This window comes from Ochotona curzoniae, unplaced genomic scaffold (genome assembly GCF_017591425.1).
Source record: "Ochotona curzoniae isolate NIBS_2020 unplaced genomic scaffold, NIBS_Ocur_1.0 contig_4064, whole genome shotgun sequence".
NCBI lineage: Eukaryota > Metazoa > Chordata > Mammalia > Lagomorpha > Ochotonidae > Ochotona > Ochotona curzoniae.
Window position 1 is genome coordinate 10667159 of NW_024466107.1, and position 15726 is coordinate 10682884.

The window sequence follows — 15726 nt, forward strand, 5'->3', positions numbered from 1 at the left end:
AGAGGTGGATTTTATCTGATTCAAATATCTCACTAAAATAATTCCTGAGAGGGTCAACAATTTAAATAGCTCGAATCATTCGGTTGAACACCAACTCTGTTCTGGTGACCAAGCCTCGCTAATGCTTTCTTTCGGGGCTGTGTAAGTCATGCTGTAATCTCCCCCTAACTTTTCTTTTGAGAACTGAGTCCACGTGTATGCGTGGGCATGCACTCACACACACACGCTATCTCATCTGCAGGCTCAGTCTGGGGTGGCTAGGTGTCTGCAAGTCAGGTAAGCTGGGGTGTCCTCAGTCGCTCTTGCTCCCCAACCTCCTTGTCGTCTTGTGGCTCAGTCAGCACTGAGGCTTTGCTGAGGCTAGAAGTTTTGTTTGGGCCCAGCAGGCTGTGGGGGAGGTCAACATCACACAGCCCCAGTGGGCGCCCATCTGTTCGATGCTTACTAGGACCGGCTTCCTGCCTACCTCCCCTCCCCTGCCCCATGGTCACACCACTTCCCCCACACCCAGGAGAAGTTCATTTCAGCACTGGCCTTTCTCTGTTACTATGCCTTTGTTTGTTTTTTTTCCCTAACCACAAGCACCCTTACAGTTCTAAGTTTAATAGGCACATAACAGAACCGGCACTTTGCCAAGGCCCGCTCCACGATCACTGTGGAGAGCCGGAAAAGCCAACGGATGAACTGTGATTCCTAAGATGAGAAACCAGATGCACCTGCTTCCTCCTTCTCTCTGGGCCCCGTCATGCCTCTGTGGATGTGTGCAGGGTCTCATGGGACCAGCCCCAACACACAGGCACGTCATGCCTCTGTGGATGTGTGCAGGGTCTCATGGGACCAGCCCCAACACACAGGCCCATCATGCCTCTGTTAACGTGTGCAGGGTCTCATGGGACCAGCCCCAACACACAGGCCCGTCATGCCTCTGTTAACGTGTGCAGGGTCTCATGGGACCAGCCCCAACACACAGGCCCGTCATGCCTCTGTGGATGTGTGCAGGGTCTCATGGGACCAGTCCCAACACACAGGCAGGTCATGCCTCTGTGGATGTGTGCAGGGTCTCATGGGACCAGTCCCAACACACAGGCAGGTCATGCCTCTGTGGATGTGTGCAGGGTCTCATGGGACCAGCCCCAACACACAGGATTTACGCAGAGGCTGCAAACCTCCAGGGAGGGATCAGATGTGAACACTTAGTGCTTAACTCTGCAAGGGTGAGGTTTCTAGAGAGTGTCAGCCCCACTTCAGGTTTCCTGAGATCCCTGAGACGCGGTAGGCATGTCCCTTGTGGTTGGGTTTTTTTCCTCTGCCACTTACTGAGTAAACCCAGGGGCCCCCAGAGGGGTGCTCCCAAAGCTGGTTCACACGGTCCTCTTCCTTCTCACCCTGGCCAAGAAGCTGCCCACTGGGGAATTGCTCACCCATAGCCAAACAGCTTGTACACTTGTCCACAGCTTCAACATGTCTTAGAAATGTATTTATCTTTCTCCCAGGCTCTTGTTTTTGCCTGCCTTCTGGAACTTTCTTTTTTGGCTTTTTCAAATTGTGTCATGATCATCATCATCATCATTATTATTTCATAGGACCTGTTTTGCCAATCCAGACACGTCTGGTGGTGTAAGGGGCCATCCTCAAAGGATTTGTCCTCACACTTGTTTTCTGGGCTCCAGGCTCCCTGCAATGGTGGTGGTGGCAGGGAGGTGGGGGTTGGTTTCCAGCCCCCCCCCACCCCCCGCCTGAGCCCACTGGGGAGCCTGGCTTTGTCCAACAGCCAATAAACTGAACACACAATGCTTACACTCTGTGGGGGAGGGGAACGGCTTCCTGGTGATGACGTCACTGGCTTCTCCCTGCTTGCCTGATGGAGCTGTCTTAACCATTTTGCCCGGAAATCCAGGACACTGGGTTTGTAAATGGCTTAGAGCCATCAATGGCAGCTGTGGTTCCACGCTCAGTCGGCTCCGAGGGCTGCTGACCTCCGTGGCTGAGAAGCAGGCTGTTAATAAGGTCAGGAGTCTGAGGCCCATGTGCCACCAGTAACAAGAAAGGTGGGCCAGTCCCAAGCCAACCTGGAGAGTGGGATGCAGAGAGCAGCACTGTTAGCCAGCCGTGGTGGGTCAGTGCACTCCTAATGCTGTCCTGTCATCCTTAGCCAACCGAGAGTGGGGGCTGAGGTGGGCCCCGTTTTTCTCTCCGGGGGTTCTCCACCTGCCTCTGGGAAAGGCTCCCGGCTGTGTCCCTCCCACCTGTCTACCACTGCAGATTTAGCTGTCTGGGCTTTCCTTTTTCCCATTCTTGCTGTGTGCCTCCCAGTTTATTCTCTAACAGGCTAATCCATACTGAGTTGTCAATGGCTAACTAGTTCCATATAATTTGTTCCAGTAGAAAAATGTGCTTTTTTTCACAAATGTTACTCTCTGGGGTCTCCTGTCTTTGGATCTTGCTGTCCACTGCCCAATTTATCTCAGATGCTTAGTTCTTACTAAAATATTACTGGCTGACTGGATGAATGACATTTTGTCTAAGCAATGGGCATTTATCAAGGAGACTCTGTAAAGGGAGCCAGGATTGTTAAACCCAATGGAAAGGGTTCTTAGGGTAGAATATTCAGGCACTGTGGTGACCTCTTGGTGACCCCGTCTGAAGCAGGAAGTGGGCATTTCCTGTACAAAGATTTGACCCCTGCAGGCAGACAGGGCAGTGAGATTGTGACCCTATGGGTGTCACTTAATGTCCCAACTTCTGCTTTGAATTCCCACTGTACCAGCAGGAGGTGTCGTCACCTTCCTCGTGAGCTGGTTGTGGTGGTGGCGGTGGCGGTGGCTGCCCTCCACACTGGCACGGAAGGGAGGTCAGGGCAGGGGATCCCAGAGCCACCACCCTGTTTTTAATACACAAGGATCTCCCCCACTTTTAAAGACCCCGTTCCCTTCCCAAGACAGTCAGAAGCTACCAATGAATGGTACCAAAGCAACCAGTGATTCATTTATCAAAATGCAGTTGAACCATCTTGGTTTCAAAATGAGAGAATGTCCCCATGGGCAGTCCATGGAGCCTGTGCCTGATTCAGGCAGTGAGGTCAGGTCCTTTACCAGTGCTGTTGGAGATTCAGTGTTCCAGGGTCGCAACCTGCCTTCCTTCAGGCCAGACCATTGCATGTTGGTGTCTTTCTCTCCTAGAAACCAAGGGGTCCTAAGAAAGAACAGTGTTTCTAAATGAGCACCAACCTAGCCAAGGTCATCCAGCTTACCCCAAAGAAATGAACGTACATTCTCTGTCCTTCAGATCTCTGCTCCCCTCCCTAGACCCTCTTAACTTCCGGCTCTTAAAAAAATCTGATGAATTAAGTCAGCCACATATTAAGCCAAGAATGTGAAGGTTGTTCTGCTGAGACACTCCTTACAAGTCTGAGGGCAGGCAGTCATGTCCCACACCCTGGCCTCATACACCTTCTGTGGATTTCTTGGAAGATTCAAAGAATTCATGGACCAAGGGCTTGTGAAAGGTGAGCATTTGGAAATTGCTCGTGGAGGTAGCCAGCCTCTCGTTTGTCCTTAGCCATGCCCTGTTCTCTTTCTGTACCAAGTCCGGGCCAGTCCATGGCCCACGGTGCGCCAGAGACATGGTCCAGATCACAAGGAGCCCCCTTCAATCTCTGGGCAGCACAAAAGGGAGAGAGGGAGGCCCACGTCCTGTGAACAGCTGCTAGTGGCCCTCCCAGCAGCACTCCCACTCTGCAGACTCATTTCTCAAGGGACTTGAAGCCCCCACGGGACATAAAAACGAGAGGTCAGCCTGTCCCTATGCGAGAAGTTTGGAAAACATCCGATAGGCATGAGGGTGGCCCAGGAAGGGGCAGGAGCTCTCTCCTGCACTCTCTCTTCCCCTTTTCAGAAAAGTGCTTGGCCCAGAGTTTACCAGGGGTTGGAGGAGGCACCTCCCTAGGATACTGTGTGCCAGACTAAAATCATCTTAAATATTTCTTACAGCTCGGAATGAACAAGAGGAACAAGAGGAGAAAAGAGAGATCAAGAGAAGGCTAACGCGGAAGGTGAGACAGCTGTCTGTGCAAAGAGCTGGGATGGGCGAGGTGGGGACGCTGGCACACCTTAGCTTCTGTGGCCCTGGGCTCCCTGGGGCATCAGCTTCCCTCCCTGGCCATCAGCCCATGAGGCTCTCTGCCCTGCAAGACACCTGCAGGGCGTGTGACCAACTCAGCTTCCTAACCCTTAGTCCTTCTGGCACTCACCTGTTTTCAAACACCTGCGTGTCCACTGCATCACATTTTCAGTTACACTAAAGGCGTTCTTTTTAGAAATTCAGTCACCCCACCAAGCCACCAGAAATCGACTATGAAAATCAGTAGTTTGAATATCATGTGGCTATTTGTACCACCCTCAGAAAGAATGGGTCTTTTTCGGTTTCCCTGAATACAATTTTTCATTATTTATTAAGAACTATTTGGCCTTATTAAGCTAGGCCCAGTTTCGAAGATGCCAAAAGGATTGGTAAATGCAATCAAGACATTTGAAAATTCGTATAGGTAAAAGTCATACAGCTAACACTTTTGAGTATTTTTAACCCTTAAAGTAGATGGTTTTGCAGTGCCATCTGGTGCTGCCTGGGTCTCTCGCTGCAGCAGAGACCTAGTTACTAACAAACACTCTGTTGAGGCTTTTCTTTGGTGATATTGAAAGTTTAATTAATCGATGATACGCAGGATATTATAATCATCTTCGATCTTACTGGAGTGTTTTTAAGCAGCCTCCTACAGTGACCAGCTTGATAGAAAGATACTCAAATCTTCGCGATGGTTAAGAGGCTCATTAAAATGAGCTTTTAAAAGGTTTACTAGTGGATTTTTTTTCTCCCTAGAAATATGCCAAGAAAGAAACCCAAAGACCCTAAAATAGACCCATGATTAAGGTGATTGTATTTCTCTGTACCATTTGATTTCCTTGGACCATCTTAAACATCTAGTGATAAGCCGAAGGTCAGCCCAATTACAAAGGGAGTTAGGTATGCGTTTACCCCTGTGGTCAGCTGGTGTCACTCTACTGGGGCCTGGCACAAGCACTGCATCATGTCACCTTAGCCAGCGCCTCTCACCCCAATCCAGGCTAACTCCTAAGCAGCCCTAAGACCAGCCAGTCTCTGGACACAGTGCGTTTATTTCTCTGGTGAAGAGTGAGATGGATGGATGTCCTGCAGACGTGGGCTGGGTCAGAGGAACCAGTAACTGCTACCCCTCATTTCTGACGTCCAGACCTTCTGAAAAAACACTTCAAGCAGATTTTCATCAAGTTTGTTGAAATTGATTACCGAAACCTTCAAATCCGCCAACATGTTAAAATCGCTTGCTCAGAGATGAGAATAGAAAAATGCTTAGTCATTTATTTGGTTTTCAGTTCTTAAGAGATTATCTGATTTTGTTGAGAAAAGTGTGACTATTTGCAGAAGATGGTGACAGGTGAGGGAAGAGCACTCTTTTCCACCCCTTCTCCTCTGGCATAGATCACCCTAGGGATCATCTGAAGGTCCCCAAGGAGTGCCAAGGGTTTTTGTAGATCCACGAACTGCTCTCCCTCTAGTTCCCTCACCATGTTTCTCCCAGAGGAATGGCCTTATGAACTCCACATTTTTCCTGTCCCAGGAGGGGAAATTACAGGGCTGAACAAGGGGGGGATAACTGGAAGAGCCTGGCAGAATGGGGTGGTGGCAGCTTCCACATCTGTTGTCCGTCCACAGGGAGCCAGCTCCCTTGGCAGGCAGGGGAGTCCCTGCCACATCCTGGTTCCTGGCCAGGTCTTTTCTGCTTGAATCTTTGCCCTTGCAAGTACAAGCACAAGTGCCGATGGCTACTTTGCAGTCCTCTTCAGCCCAGAGATTTCCTCTGCAAAGTTTGAGGTTAGAAGGGAGAGACATTTAAAAATCACACCTACAGGCTGATCATGACAGCAACAAATTAATCCTTTTCTCCAAGCCATACTGAGACAATGCTAAAAGTATACTAAACCCTCGCCCTTCAAAGTAAAGCTAGTTAGCTAAATGGATGGGTGGACACATACATGAGGAAGGAGGGAGAGAAGGAAATGCATTTGGATTCAGGTTGTATTAGTAGTGGAACTTGGATTTCAGTGACTTTTTAAAAAAAGATTTACCTGAAACTCCATCCAGAACTCCCACCTGGGTGGCAGGGATCCACATACTTGGGCTGTCTTTTGCTACTTTGCCAGGGTCGTTAGCAAAAAGCTGGATTAGAAGTGGGAGCATCCAGGACAGGAAGCGGTGCCCATTTGGGATGTAGCCTTGCAGGTGGCAGTTTAACCCACTGTATCACAGTACCAAGCTGTCAGTTACTCTGGTTCAGCGTATTTGATTGCACATGTTATTCCTGCTGCCATCAGCAAATGCTACAAATCGCTGTTCCTTTTTCCTTGGCCCTTCATCTCCAGGCAGCCTAACTTTGCAGCAGTAATGAGAAACATTTTCGCAGCATCCAAATAAAGCCCTCAGTTTCCAGGTGCCTCAAGAGCTGCCACCAACCACAGTCAGAGGCTCATCATGTGAGCGCCCCCCTGCTCAGGGGAGAGTCCCCGTGGCTCCTCGTTAGCACTGAAGTGCCTACTCGTTCTGTTGTCAGCAGTCGCTGACTGCAATCTTTTCCCTTTAGCACATGGCACACAGCCTTACTGATTGGGAGATGGGGTGGCTAAGGCCCCATTGGATACAGGCCTTAAGTGGGGAGAGGGGTCCCTGACTCTGAAGGCTCACATTGAGGTTTCTGGTCACTTCACTGCTCCACAGACACGGCAGAGGGTCAGTCCAGGTCATGTTCACAAGAAGCAGAATTCTAAAGTCTGACCTTAGCGGCCTTTCTGGTATCCTAGCGCATTCACTGAGCAACACAGAGTTTGTCCATTGACTTGGGACAAATTCTGTTGGTCCCAAGAGATACAAACTGGGGGTTTTTTTTGAGTAGGAATCTGCTTCTCTGGGACAAATATGATAAATATTACATTGTTAATTATAGTACAAAATCTCCCTGTACTCATCGGCTTTTAAGGTTTCTTTGCAAGGTAAAAGGAGAGACAAAGAAAAAGATCTTTCATCCACTGGTTCACTTCCCTGGAAGTGATTGCCAGGCTTGAGCCAGGACAAAGCCTGGAGCCTGGAGCTCTATCCAGGTCTCCCATGTTGGTAACTTGGGCCATGTTCCACTGCTTTCCCAGTAGCATTAGCAGGGATCTGGATTGGAACGGTTATAGCCAGGACTCCAACCAATGTTCAGCTTTAGGATGCCAACATTGCAGGCAGCAGCTCAGCCTACTGTGTCACAATGCCAGATTTTGGCACTCGACACAACATTTTGGGGTTAGATGATGCCATCTTTAATACATAGTGTCACTCCCGCCATATAGCCTTGGGAAACCCCTGGCTTCCTGGGACACCCCAGCACTAATGCCAACATGCCATGCCCCAGGAAAACCAAGGCCTCCTCAGGACAGACTAGAACCATCCAGAGAACAGCTGTGTGCAATTCCAGACAAGTAGGCCAGCTCCAGAGCCCATGAGACCTCTGCTCCCAGAGCATCCCACCATGGACATAAAAGGTGCTGCCCCACCATCTGCCTTGGTCCTGTCCAGGGCCTCATGGTACTCACCATCTGTCTGTTCAATACCAGCTGGGCTGTCATTTCCTCATGCTGTGCTGAAGTGGTAGCCAGTTGGAGCATTTCAATACTGGCCAGAGGCATCTAGCAGCTGCGTGATTTAGAATGAAAACAGCCAGAGTGGTTCAGACTCTGTGTGTGTGTGTGTGCGCGCGCGCGTGCAAAGTCTCACAAACCCATTTTACAGAGTGCACTGAATTTATCACACACAGGTAGACCCACACATCAAAATTAAGTCAGTGTCATTGTATAAAGTTCCTGTCACCTGGCAGGAATAACACTGCCCCAAGGATACACAGTAGGCATCCAGAGTCCCATAGGATAGGCTGCTTCTAAAGCAAAGAGCAGTGAGCTGGACAAAGGTAGACCAGCTGTGTCTCTGGCTGGGCCTAGGGTTGTGTCCTAGAGATCTGTGAGAATCCTGGAGATACCCAAGTTCTTGGAGTTCACGGCCTTAGCTTCCTCATCGGAGGGTCCTGCCACACAGATTGTAATGTGCACATTGCCTTTCTGGGCCTCATTTTGCACATGTACAAGTTCACAGTTGTCTCCGACTGATGTGGGATCCCCCTCCCTCTCCTTCCCCACAGCTAAGTCAGAGGCCCACGGTGGAAGAACTCCGGGAACGGAAGATCCTTATCCGCTTCAGTGACTATGTGGAAGTGGCTGACGCGCAGGACTATGACCGCCGGGCAGACAAGCCATGGACCCGCCTCACTGCTGCCGACAAAGTGAGTCCAGGAGGCCGGGAAAGGGGCTGGGGCTTACCAACCCATCAAAGCAGGAATCCAAGTGGGCTTCTAGTCTAGCCCAGTCATCGTGAGGACATAGAGAGCTATGGAGCCTTTAACAATACAGCTCAAGAACCGGCATTGTGGCCCAGCTGGTTATGCTACCTCCCGTGACACCAACATCCCATATGGGTTCCAATATGAATCCCAACTGCTCTCTCTCATCCAGCCCAAGTAGGCAGGCATTTGAGGTAACTGTTCAAGATGCCTTCTGGCACACCAGCATCCCGTATTACAGTACCTGGGTTCTGTGCCCATCCCTACCTCCTCATGCCGGTTTCCCCTGGGAGGGTCACATAATTGCACTCCTGTCTCCCAAAGGGGAGACCCGGATTGAGTTCTCCAGTTCCTGGCTTCAGTCTTTGCCCAGCCCTGGTCATTACAGCATTTGAGGAGTGAACAAGCTGATGGGAGTTCTGTCTGTCAGTACTCTGATTTTTTTTTTTAATGAACCCAGAGCAACAATTGTACCCAACTTGTGACTAGCAGGAGAGACTTAGGAGGGGAAGAATGGAACAGGATGGCACAGTAGGTCTCTCTAGCAGTGGTTGCTCCTTCAGAGACTGAGCAGGTGGTGGTGGAGACACTGGAACTATCTCCTGCCTTCCTCCACTCCAGGGAGACATATGTCCCCTTTCCTACACCCTAGGGGGAGATCTACTGTCCAGGTTAGCAGGGTCAATGCATCCTGGGGGTCACAGGTGCAGGAAGCTGCTACACTTAGTGAGTCTGCAGTAGCCAGAGGCAGAAAGACTGCTCCCCAAGTGGCTTCTCTGTACATACATTCATTCATTCTTCCCTGGGCACAACTCACCATGCAGGTGGACGCAGTGCCCCAGAAAGTGTATCATCTAGATGGGAACGGAGGAAAGCGCTTAGACTTGTTGCCTGCCCCCTTTAAAAATATATTTATTTCTTTATTTGAAAGGTAGAGTGACAGAGAAAGGTCTTCCATCTGCTGGTTCACTCCCTAAATTGCTGTTAACAACCAGGCAGAAGCCAGAAGCTTGGAATTCTGTCTGGGTTTCTTCCATGTGAGTGGTGGGAGATCAAGCACTTGGACCAGCTTCTGCCATTGCTAGGAGCATTAGCAGCAAGCTGGATTTAAAAAAAAAAAACTGGAGGCTTGAACCGACACTCATGTAGCATGCCAGCCTGGTGGCTTAAATCCCTGTGCCACAGGGCCAGCCCTCTCTTGTTTGCTTTTGTTCATGCTGTCTCTGCAGTCTTCTTGCAGGGTTCAGGGTATTGGCAAGTGCGCAAAGGCAAATATGAGAGGGCTACACTTACACCAGGCCAGCATTCTGCGTGGCTCTTAGGTGACCCATGCATTCGGCTGGTGCCTGTTGGGGGTGCTACCCAGGTGCTTAAGTCCAAGTGAGGCTTCATTTCCTAGGGAGAGGCACACTGGTCCCACCTGAAGACTTTTCCTTCCTCAGATTCTTGATGTCTTGGTACACCCACCCAACAAATTCCCGCCCCGGATAGGCTATGCAGGAGGACCCATGTTGGCTGCATCTACTCCAGTGAGGCTGCCCAAATGCCAACCATCCTGCACCAGTTGCCATACTCGTTCTGCTTCTTCATTGGCATACTTTGCTGTCCGACTTCTCAGTCCTCCCGCCACCCCTGGCGGCAGCCACATGTGTGATTAAGGAGGAGGTTCTTTAAGATTGTCTCAAAACACACAAGGTATTTCTGGAAAAGAGTTATTTATTTGAAAGGCAGAATGGCAATGAGACTTCTATCTGCTGCATCACTCCCTCAAATGGCTACAATGGCTAGGACTGGTCCAGGCTGAAGCCAGGAACTCCATCTGGGTCTCCCACATGAATGCAGGTGCCCAAAGTACCTGGGCCATTCTGGGGAGGGAACTGGATCAGATATGGAGCAGCTGGGATTAGAACCAGTACCCAGAAGAGATGCTGGTACTGGGAGTGGTAGCTTAATGTACTGCACCACCATGCTGCCTCCATGTGTAAGATTCTAAATAGAAATCCCTTACCGTGAGATGTATTCTTTCGGCTTCAGTGAAGTTAGGGGGAGCCAAGTTCTCTTGCAGTTCAAAAGGGAAGTGGCCCCTGGCCATTCCCTCTTCCCTTTTCTGGAAGTATCCATCTGAAAGCATTGTGTACCCATTGTGAACTCACTTAGCTTTTTGTTTGTTTTTTTACCTAAGGAACAAGAATTAACACTTTTAAATGTTTTATTTCTCCAGTCTACAACCATTGCTTAAAGCATTTTTCTTAATTATTTAAGAAACAGAAAGGGGGACATACAACTTATATTTGCTAATTCATTCCCTCAAATGCCCAAAACAGCCTGGAGCCTGGACCTCGATCCAGGTCTCCCAGGTGGTGGCAGGATCCTAGTGCCCTGAGCCGTCACTGCTGTCCTACCAGGTCTGCGTTAGCAGGGAGCTGGAGGCAGGAGCCAGATACTGAGCCCAGGTCCTCCCGTGCAGGAGCCTTTGGCCCAAGACCAAACATCCTCCCCAGAAACTACCATTTAAATGGCATTGCCAACACTAGGGAACTTAGCATCTTCTGAAGGACAACAGCCAAGACTCCATATCCCATATGGGAGTGCGTGGTTTGAATTCCAGCCTCACTTCTGATTCCAGCTTCCTGCTGATGTATATATCCTGGGAGACAACAGGTAATGGCTTAAAGTAGTGTCTCTACCACACACGTGGGAGAGCCTGGTTGAGTTCCTGGCTCTTGGTCCTCACCTGGCCCAGCCCTAGTTTACACATTAGTGTGACTTTGTGGAAGGAAAGTATGTTGTTACAAGTGAAATAAAAGAGACCCCCATCTCCCTCTCTCCCTTCTGTGTTTTGATGATCACGTCCTGATTTCAGGCTGCCATCCGGAAGGAGCTCAATGAATTCAAAAGCACTGAGATGGAAGTTCATGAGTTGAGTAGGCACTTAACAAGGTCAGTATTGAGGTTTTAGGGTTTCTCCTCCTTTGTCTTTGCCTCTCAAACAGAAACATTCACTTCCAAATGGAACTCTTGGTTAGGCTCCAGGGTGGGCCACAGGTGGTTTGAGTGTATGCCTGGGGCAAGAAGAAAGAGTTCAGGGTGAAGTTCCTCTCTGGGTTGCTGAGGGCTCAGACGCCATAACCTCCTGAAAGCCTGGTTCTAATCCAAGCCTGAGGGTTGCCAGGCTGCCAGTAACCCCAAAGAAGGTTTTCATGAAAACTTGTGCGGAGGGGAAAAATGATCATTGCCAGTTTACTGTCAACCAGCTTAAGCCAAACCTAGGCAAAATTCCAAAGCCACATGTGATTCCAATGTGTCTTCATGTCTCTTGTTCCATCCCATTTTCCCCAGCAGTTCTACCTGGTGATGCTCGGGGCAAACTGGGACATAGGTCAAGTAGAGGGCTTCTGGGAAGATCATGGGGCTGGTCAGTTGGCAAAGCCATTGACTTTATTGTCCCACCTGCCTCCCTCGATCACCATTGGCAGACATGGGACTCACTGAGTAGTTAGTACCAGGTCTCCAGGTCTGTGCCTGTTGCTGAGTTCCGAGTGACAGTGCAGACCTCTGCCACCAGGGATCTCCTTGGGGGGGCAGGCTGCGGAATCTCTGGCACTGCCAAAATTGGGCATCCTGAGGATGGATTGGCTGGCTGTTCCAGCCAGCACCTTTGGCAGCCCCTCAGTCTTGACTTCATTCCTTGTTTTCCTAGGTTCCACCGACCTTAACAGTCAATTTCCTCTTGAGTGCTATGCTGTCTTCAAAACATAAATTTATAAGAACCATAAGTGCTGGTATTTATTCACTTCCCCATTATGATGTAAATCTTCTAAACTGCCTTTTTAAAAAAGAAAAAGAAGAAGAAGAAGAAAAAAAATAAAAGGAAACACAATCAGGATTCTCTGTGTAGAAAAAGCAATGGTGACCGCTCTGTGGTCGGAGCTGCCGGCGCCAATTCTGATACAGAAACCGTGTCCACCCTCAGCGGGACCCTGACCGAAGACTTTCCCAGCATCTTTCCCAGCAGGCTCCAAGTTCTCATCCTCTCGCGTGAACCTCCTCGAGATTGTCTCCTGAGGCCAAAGAAAGCAGAGGCTGTGGGTCTGGCCTGGACAGGACGGTGCAAAAACAGTTATGACCTGGTTGGCTTTTCCAAACTCTGCCCAGTGTACCAGCTCCACTGGGGTCATCTTGATGGCAATGGGGAGGGGGAGGGGTCCTTAAAAGGGTGGTGCATAGTTGCAAGGAGCACTTCTCAGCTGTCCCTGCCTTTTTTCTTCCTTACACCACTATCTGCACAGGAGTGGATCTGGCACTTACATACACACACACACATGCACACGCACACACTCACACACAGAGCTGTTGCTGAGCTCATTCTTAGGGTTAGAGCATAAGAGCACGAAGGACCCTGCTCGGCCGATGATCCTCATCCCCGTGCCCTCCAGGGCCAGCCACTCTATGGCTTGTGGGTTAGCGGCTTCTAAATGTAGGACCTTTGCACACAGGCCAGCAACCATTCCTGTAGGTCTGGCTCCCCAGCTGGGAGCAGCTGGAACTCTGGAGCTCTCCACTGGCCTTCCATTCTCCTTTTCTTGCACTGTAGAGTGTCTAGGGAGAAGCCCTGGAGCTCAGCAGGTGCCAGAGCCAGGCGAGCACCAGCCATGCCTCCTTGAGGCATACATCTCTGTTCCAGCCTATCCAGAGAGAATTACTCCATCTCTCTGCTCTCTGACTCAATGCAGGTTAGGGTGATGAGACCCTCTGCCCTAGGATCACATGTGGCAGGGACATGAAGGGTCCCCCTAGGGAAAGGACAGTCCTAGTCCTTCCTAGGCATCCTTCCCTGCCGCAGCCTCTCCCTGCTAGCCGAGCCCACGGGCCTTGGCAGCCAGCTCTGCCCAGCCTTCCAAGTGGTTCTCAAGTTGCCATGGCCTCTCTCAGTGCAGGCTCATTGTACCCTCCCAGGATTTTAACAGATGCCACAAAGAGTAATCTTTGGGTATATACCCATTGGTGAGGCCATGTGGTTTTCTGTGGCCAGGGATGACCCTCGTGGCCAACACTGAACCCTGAACCAGACAGAGTTTAGGTTGAGCTCAGGGCAGCTCTCAGGCAGTGCCCACCCCTCACCACCAGTCCACGCTCCCCAAAACCACCTCTGCCCAGCTCAGAAGGATGCATCGTTGGATCCCATCTTCCCTTTGAATGTGGTTTCTGAATAGTTCCTGCCAGGGTGAGAGGAGGTGTTGTTCAGGGAAAATACCGTTGGGATTTTAGCAGGGCTTTGATCATAGCCTTCTGGAAAGGCTTACTGACGTTTGAATGTGCACATGATGATATGATGGAAGGAGCAGGGCTCTTTCGTTGAACTTGTCCACAGCAGGTGAGCGAGCATGTGTTCTAGGCGGAGACTGACTTGGGCTCAGGGTCTAGCCTTCCTCTTTACTCCAGGAGCACCCAGTGCCCAGGGGTGACAGTCAGGCCTTTTACTAGCTGGGAACAGATCACAAGGGAGTTCTTCATGTCATTGACCTTGACTCCCCTGGCAAAGACCCAGCGTTTCTCTGCTGGCCTCAGTTCTTGGGCCTTCAGGTTCCCCAGGAACCTAAGGACCAGGTGCTTCTCCGCTACAGCCAGCAGGCAGCCCAGCTCTGTCAGCCCAGAGCGCTCCACTCCAGTGCTGCCATGCACTTTGTACATGGAAGAAATGGAGCACCACTTCTGTTTATTTTTGTAGCGCTCACTCACTCGGGGTCAAGGGTGCACCTGCCAGGCCAGTGCAAAGTTACCCCCCCTTTAGGGCAGGTCCTCTCACATAGGCTCAGGCACCTCTGTGGTCCCAGTGGACCACAGAATAGGGTGGGTTGGGGGGGACTGCTGTTTCTTAAAACCTTCACATCTTCCTGGAAATCTGGCCCTTCTTCATTTTTTGCCATATGGTTATGGTGATGAAACAATTTGTATTCCTTTCCAAGATAACTTGACCATTAATTAGGGAAAAGAGAATCAGAAAAGAGAGGAGAATTGGATAACTTAGAATGTATCCTCTTCCTGGAAAAGATACAAGTTTTCTTGTTTCTTTGAGGAAAATTCTCAAGTGGTTTGTTAGATTCACATGAGAGGAAAATTATTCAGTGTCTCCAATCAGATGCCCCCTGCTCCCAGTCAGATGTTGTCCCAGATACCTCTTTCCCCCAGAAGACTCTGTCTGCCACCACTGGCTTTTTCCCCAACTGCTGATGCAGGATTTGTTATTTCAAGGGCTCTCCATGCTAGGTAGAAGACCCGAGCCTTCCTGGCAGATGAGAGAACCCAAACAGTGCAAGGGAAGACAGTGCTGCAAAGCTGAGTTTCTTTTTCTCCCGCTTAGGAACTTGTGTTGATATTTGCCAAATGAAACTTGTGGTGTGTTGCATTGAGGAATGCAAATCCCAGGCCCTCTCTGTGCACAGCCAGTGGGCAAAGGCCACTCCCGATGACCCTTCCTTCCCATCTGTCTCTTCATCCCCAAACGGGTTGCATTTTCCAGTTGCTTCCCCGGGCGTCTGTATATAGTTTGTCTTTGTATAGGAGTGAGTGTGGTGACTATCAGTCCCGGGCTCTCCATTAGCAGAGGACGGCTGCCTGTGGAAGACACTGTATATAGAAAATAAATGAAACTGGATCTCTATGGCCTAGGTTTTGTACATATAGAAACTGCATGGTATTTAAATTATTGTTTGTCTCTGATGATGTATGCAGTTTCTTTAAAAACAAACAAAGTCTTAAAAAAAAAAACTTGACTCGCGTGTTTTATCTACTATGAGCAGGAACCCACCAAAAAGACTCACTTTGGGCTGGGGAGATGGCGGCGGGCAGGGAGGGAGATGAAGCATCGCAAAATAGAATCAGAAATAAGAAGGAAGCCTTATTGTCTGGTATTACAGTGGGAAAGAAGCAATACACATATGATACTTTACATATCTATATAAAAATATGCACACAGTTATAACATGCATAAGATAACACAGGTAATGTACAGACATTAACTTTCTAGAAGACTTTATGAAAATATATAAAATGTATTACTGGAGCATGTGTTCCACAACGATCTGGAGACACATCTAGCACTGGGTTTGCTGCCTCGGGGGCACCTCAGTAGTGTCAGAGCCGCCATGCCTGAGCAGCCCTTGGGACATCACTGCCCCTAAGCAGAAGGTCAGACTACTCCGCCACTGGCATACAGGGAATCTTGTATGCTCACCGGTTGCTTCACCCTCAACCAAGACTATTGG

The 15726-nt window shown here is 49.7% G+C and overlaps 1 protein-coding gene across 3 annotated transcripts in view; it reads left to right on the plus strand.

The window, feature by feature from the left end:
- PHACTR1 (phosphatase and actin regulator 1) overlaps positions 1–15231 on the plus strand; it is a 517458-nt gene extending 502227 nt beyond the window's left edge. For all 3 annotated transcript variants that reach the window (XM_040984149.1, XM_040984148.1, XM_040984147.1), the window contains 4 exons: positions 3990–4051; positions 8264–8404; positions 11325–11401; positions 12162–15231. In XM_040984149.1, coding sequence (XP_040840083.1) covers positions 3990–4051; positions 8264–8404; positions 11325–11401; positions 12162–12177 — 296 coding nt within the window. In that variant the 3' untranslated portion in view covers positions 12178–15231. The remainder of the gene's footprint in view (positions 1–3989; positions 4052–8263; positions 8405–11324; positions 11402–12161) is intronic.
- Positions 15232–15726: the final 495 nt, after the last annotated feature.